General features: G+C 44.3%; 1 protein-coding gene across 2 annotated transcripts in view; it reads left to right on the top strand.

Moving 5' to 3' along the window:
• HDAC1 (histone deacetylase 1) overlaps positions 1 to 4,987 on the top strand; it is a 49,990-nt gene that overhangs the window by 26,231 nt on the left and 18,772 nt on the right. For both annotated transcript variants that reach the window (XM_011974049.1, XM_011974050.1), the window contains exon 3: positions 4,206 to 4,323. In XM_011974049.1, coding sequence (XP_011829439.1) covers positions 4,206 to 4,323 — 118 coding nt within the window. The remainder of the gene's footprint in view (positions 1 to 4,205; positions 4,324 to 4,987) is intronic.

The raw sequence follows: 4,987 nt of genomic DNA on the forward strand, positions 1-4,987 counted from the left end.
TTTTTGTGATGGAATTTCACTCTGTTGCCCAGAGTGCAGTGGTGTGATCTCGGCTCACTGCAACCTCTGCCTCCTGGATTCAAGCGATTCTCTGCCTCAGCCTCCCGAGTAGCTGCGATTACAGACGCCTGCCACCACGCTCGGCTAATTTTTTGTATTTTTAGTAGAGATGGGGTTTCACCATGTTGGCCAAGACTGGTCTCGAACTCCTGACCTCAAGTGATCTGCCCCGCTCAGCCTCTCAAAGTGCTGGGATTACAGGCATGAGCTATTGTGCCTGGCCGGGAAGTTTTTTTTGTTTGTTTTTTGTTTTATCAGATGGATTCTCACTCTGTCGCCCAGGCTGGAGTGCAGTGGCACCATCTTGGCTCACTGCAACCTCTGCCTCCCAGGTTCAAGCAGTTCTCTGCCTCAGCCTCCTGAGTAGTTGGGATTATAGGTGCATGCCACCATGCCCGGCTAATTTTTGTATTTTCAGTAGAGACGGAGTTTCACCATCTTGGCCAGGTTGGTCTTGAACTCCTGACCTCTTGATCCACCCTCCTCAGCCTCCCAAAGTTCTGGGATCACAGATGTGAGCCTCTGTGCCCGGCCAAACTTTTTTTTTTTTGAGACAGAGTCATGCTCTGTTGCTCAGGCTGGAGTGCAGTGGCACGATCTGGGCTCACTGCAACCTCTGCTTCCTGAGTTCAAGTGATTCTCATACTGCAGCCTCCCGAGTAGCTGGAATTACAGGCGCCTGCCACTGTGCCCGGCTAATTTTTGTATTTTTTGTAGAGATGGGATTTTGTCATGTTGGCCAGGCTGGTTTCAAACTCCTGGCCTCAAGCAATCCTCCCCCCTCGGCCTCCCAAAATGCTGGGATTATAGGCGTGAGCCAACGTACCTGGCCATGAACTTTAAAAGGTGTTTTTTTTGTTTTTTGTTTTTCAGAGATGGGGTCTTGGGAGTCTGAACCTTATTCTGGCTAGGAGAGGTTGCCCGATAATTTATTTTATTTATGTATTTTTTTGAGCTGGAGTCTCGCTTTGTTGCCCAGGCTGGAATGCAGTAGCATGATCTCAGCTCACCACAGCTTCTGCCTCTGAGTTCAAGCAATTCTTCTGCCTCAGCCTCCTGAGTAGCTGGGATTCCAGGCACCCGCCACCACTCCCAGCTAATTTTTGTATTTTTAGTGGAGATGGTGTTTCACTATGTTGGCCAGGGTGGTCTCAAACTCCTGGCCTCAGGTGATCTGCCCACCTCAGCCTCCCAAAGTGCTGGGATTACAGGTGTGAGCCACTGTGCCTGGCCCTGATAATTATTTTAAAAAAGAGAAAAAGACAGGGTCTCACTATGTTGTCCAGGCTAGCCTTGAAGTCCTAGGCTCAAGTGATCCTCCAGGGCTTAGATCTTTAAAAGGTTGTTGTGAGAATCATATGAGATAGTATTTAAAGTGTCTGAAAGACTGACTGTCATAGAGGAAACAATAAATGTTGGCTGTGTATTGAAAATGCTTTATAAACTACAGAAAATATGGCAGGTTCTCAAATAACATCACTTCGCTCAGCATCATTTAATTACAACGTTGAGGAGAAAAATAACTGATATCTGGCGTGGCCACTATCTGTGTGGTGTTTGCACATTCTCCCCTTGTCTGTGTAGGTTTTCTCCGGGTACTCCAGTTTTCTGCCACATCCCAAAGATGTGCATGTGAGGTGAGTTGCCATGCTTTCATGGTCCTAGTCTGAGCAAGTGTGGATATGGGTGTGAGTGCACCCTGTGATGGAATGGCATCGTGTCCAAGGTTGGTTCCTTGTGCTGAGCTGCAGGGACAGGCTGTGGCCACCCTTGGAAATGAATGATTGAATTCAAATTATTGTCAAATAAAAATTCGTAAAGTAGATAATAATCATACAGATGCACAACAATAAAAGATGTGATACAGAAACACTCAGTGAGCCAGCCTGCCATATTTTTTATTGTTCGTTTTTGAACTGCATGATGGTAGAAGGTTCTCCTTGCAATTTTCACTTTGCATACATTTATTATGTGATTTAACCCACCACCACCACAACCACCATCACTCACTGGTTCACCAAAAATTGAGTAAATAATAATGTATATATTTTTTGAGACGGGGTCTTGCTCTGTTGCCCAGGCTGTAGTGCAGTGGCAAGATTACAGCTGACTGCAGCCTCGACTTCCCTGTGCTCAGGTGATCCACCTTAGCCTCTTGAGTAGCTGGGACTATAAGCAAGTACCACCACAGCCGGCTAATTTTTTATATTTTTGTAGAGACAGGGTTCACCATGTTGTCCAGACTGGTCTCAAACTCCTGGGTTCAAGTGATCCACCTGCCTCAGCCTCCCGAAGTGCTGGGATTTTAAGCATGAGCCACTGCACCCAGCCCAATAATCATCTTCCTTATTTTTATAAATCTTTCTTAAATATAGGGATAGTTCACATTTATTTCAGTATTTAATGTTTGAAGTGTTTTGGGTCTTTATTTAGAATTTTAGTGATGTTTTTGTGACAGAAATATGCTGTAGGAGCTTAAATTCTTGTTTATGTCAATTATCCTATGGTAAAATTGGTTTCTTAATACATTGTTTTGCCTACAGTCACAATTTCCAGGAACCTGTGGATAACATTAAGTGAGGACTTTTGTTGTATTGGTAATTAGAGAGGCAGAGGGTCATCTCTGAAGAAGACCTACCTTTAAGGGATGGGAGGAAAAGAAGAGAATTTTAAAAAGAGGGAAGGAGGAATCAGAATGTTGGGATAACCAGGAAATTATCTTGTCAAGGAAGTGGCAAGAGGAGGATGTGATAAAAATTGTTGATGTGATGACTTATAAAGGATTTCCCATCTGTTTCAGTTGTCATTAGATACCCTTTTTTCATGAACTCTTGGAGCCATTTTGTCCATAATTTTATGATACATATATATACATATATATTTTTATTTTTAATTTTTGAGAGGGAGTTTCGCTCTTGTTGCCCAGGATAGAGTACAGTGGCGCAATCTCGGCTTGCTGCAACCTCCACCTCCTGAGTTCAAGCGATTTTCCTGTCTCAGCCTCCTGAGTAGTTGGGATTACAGGTGCATGTCACCACGCCCGGCTAATTTTTGTGTTTTTTGTAGAGACCAGGTTTCATCATATTGGTCAGGCTGGTCTTGAACTCCTAACTTCAGGTGATCTGCCCGCCTCAGCCTCCCAAAGTGCTGGGATTATAGGCGTGAGCCACCACACCCGGCCAGTTTTATATAATATTTAATAATAAAAAGTAATAATTTTGTAGGCCGAGCACGGTGGCTCACGCCTGTAATCCAGCACTTTGGGAGGCTGAGGCCGGCGGATCACCTGAGGTCAGCAGTTCGAGACCAGCCTGACCAACATGGCAAAACCCCGTCTCTACCAAAAATACAAAAATTAGCTGGCTTGGTAGTGGGCACCTGTAATCCCAACTACTCGGGAGGCTGAGGCAGGAGAATCTCTTGAACCCGGGAGGCGAAGGTTGCAATGAGCCGAGATCGCGCCATTGCACTCCAGCCTGGGTGACAGATTGAGACTCTGCCTCAAAAAAAAAACAAAAAAAGAAAACAGAAAAAAAAAGGCCTGGCGTGGAGGCTTATGCCCGTAATCCCAGAACTTTGGGAGGCCGAGGCGGGCGGGTCACGAGGTCAGGAGATCGAGACCATCCCGGCTAACACTGAAACTCCGTCTCTACTAAAAATATAAGGCGGAGCTTGCAGTCAGCTGAGATTGTCCCAGTGCACTCTAGCCTGGGCAACAGAGTGAGACTCCGTATAAAATAAATAAATAAATAAATAAATAAATAAATAAATAATAATAATAATTTTGTGAAGCACCTTACAGTTTACAAAGAGATTTAACAACCTCTTCTGATTCTCTTAACTTCCCTGTGTGGTCCATGTTGTCCCTGTTTAATAAATGAGGAAATGGAGGTTCAAGAGATAGTAACTTGCCTAAGCAACAGAGCTTGAGTTACTCTAGGCCTTCTGATACTCTGTCTCCTTTGGTAATCTTGTTTGCCTAGTTATCTTGTAAATCTCTTGAGGCCTGAATCTAATCAGTTATTTCTTTTTATTCTTTATAGCACCTAGCTCCCTGCTGCGCAGGAAATAGAAATATTCAAACTAGATTGAGTGGACTGGCCGTGGTCAAAAATAACTTGCCCTTTCTCCCTTCTGCCCTCTAGCGCCCTCACAAAGCCAATGCTGAGGAGATGACCAAGTACCATAGTGACGACTACATTAAATTCTTGCGCTCCATCCGTCCAGATAACATGTCGGAGTACAGCAAGCAGATGCAGAGATGTAAGTCCATTCTGTTCCTCCACACTCTCAAGCCCCCAGTTGCATCTTACTTTCCACTGCAGAGGCCGGCTCTGCTGTCCTGGCACCTCCCATTCAGTGGACACCAGATTTCCCCTACCTCCTAAAGGTGCCAGAGTGCTTTTTCCCCTCAAGTCGGGTTTTTCATGTTTCCTGATTTGTGAACAATAGAGGTAGTACTTTTTCTGGTTATGTTCACAACACTGTCCCAAGAGTACTGTAATTATTGTAGTGGAAAAAGCACTGACCTGGGACGGAGAGACAGTAGATACAGTAAAATTTAACTCTAACTCTCAGCTGACTGGGCAAGTCACTTCTCAGATTTTTGTAAAGTAAACTGGGCCATGTGATCTCTGATTTCTGTCCAACTGTAACTGTTTTAACTTAGTGGGTATTGATTGAGAATTTAGAGGCCACTCAGGACAGATTCTAGATGGTGTAATCTTTGAGATGAGGTGATTGCGCCCCTGGCCCCTTGGACTTGAAACTTCAGAGCAGGTCTCATCTTGGAAGCCACGCTTAGTTTGTAGGAATCGTGGGAATTATTTTAGCTGTGGGGAAAAAAAAAAAAGTATTCAAATTTGGAACAAAACTATCATACCTGACTTCCCCCTTGTGTTATTTTAGAAATTATCTCTTAGCACCT

This window comes from Mandrillus leucophaeus, unplaced genomic scaffold (assembly GCF_000951045.1).
Source record: "Mandrillus leucophaeus isolate KB7577 unplaced genomic scaffold, Mleu.le_1.0 Scaffold141, whole genome shotgun sequence".
In the NCBI taxonomy this organism is placed as follows: domain Eukaryota; kingdom Metazoa; phylum Chordata; class Mammalia; order Primates; family Cercopithecidae; genus Mandrillus; species Mandrillus leucophaeus.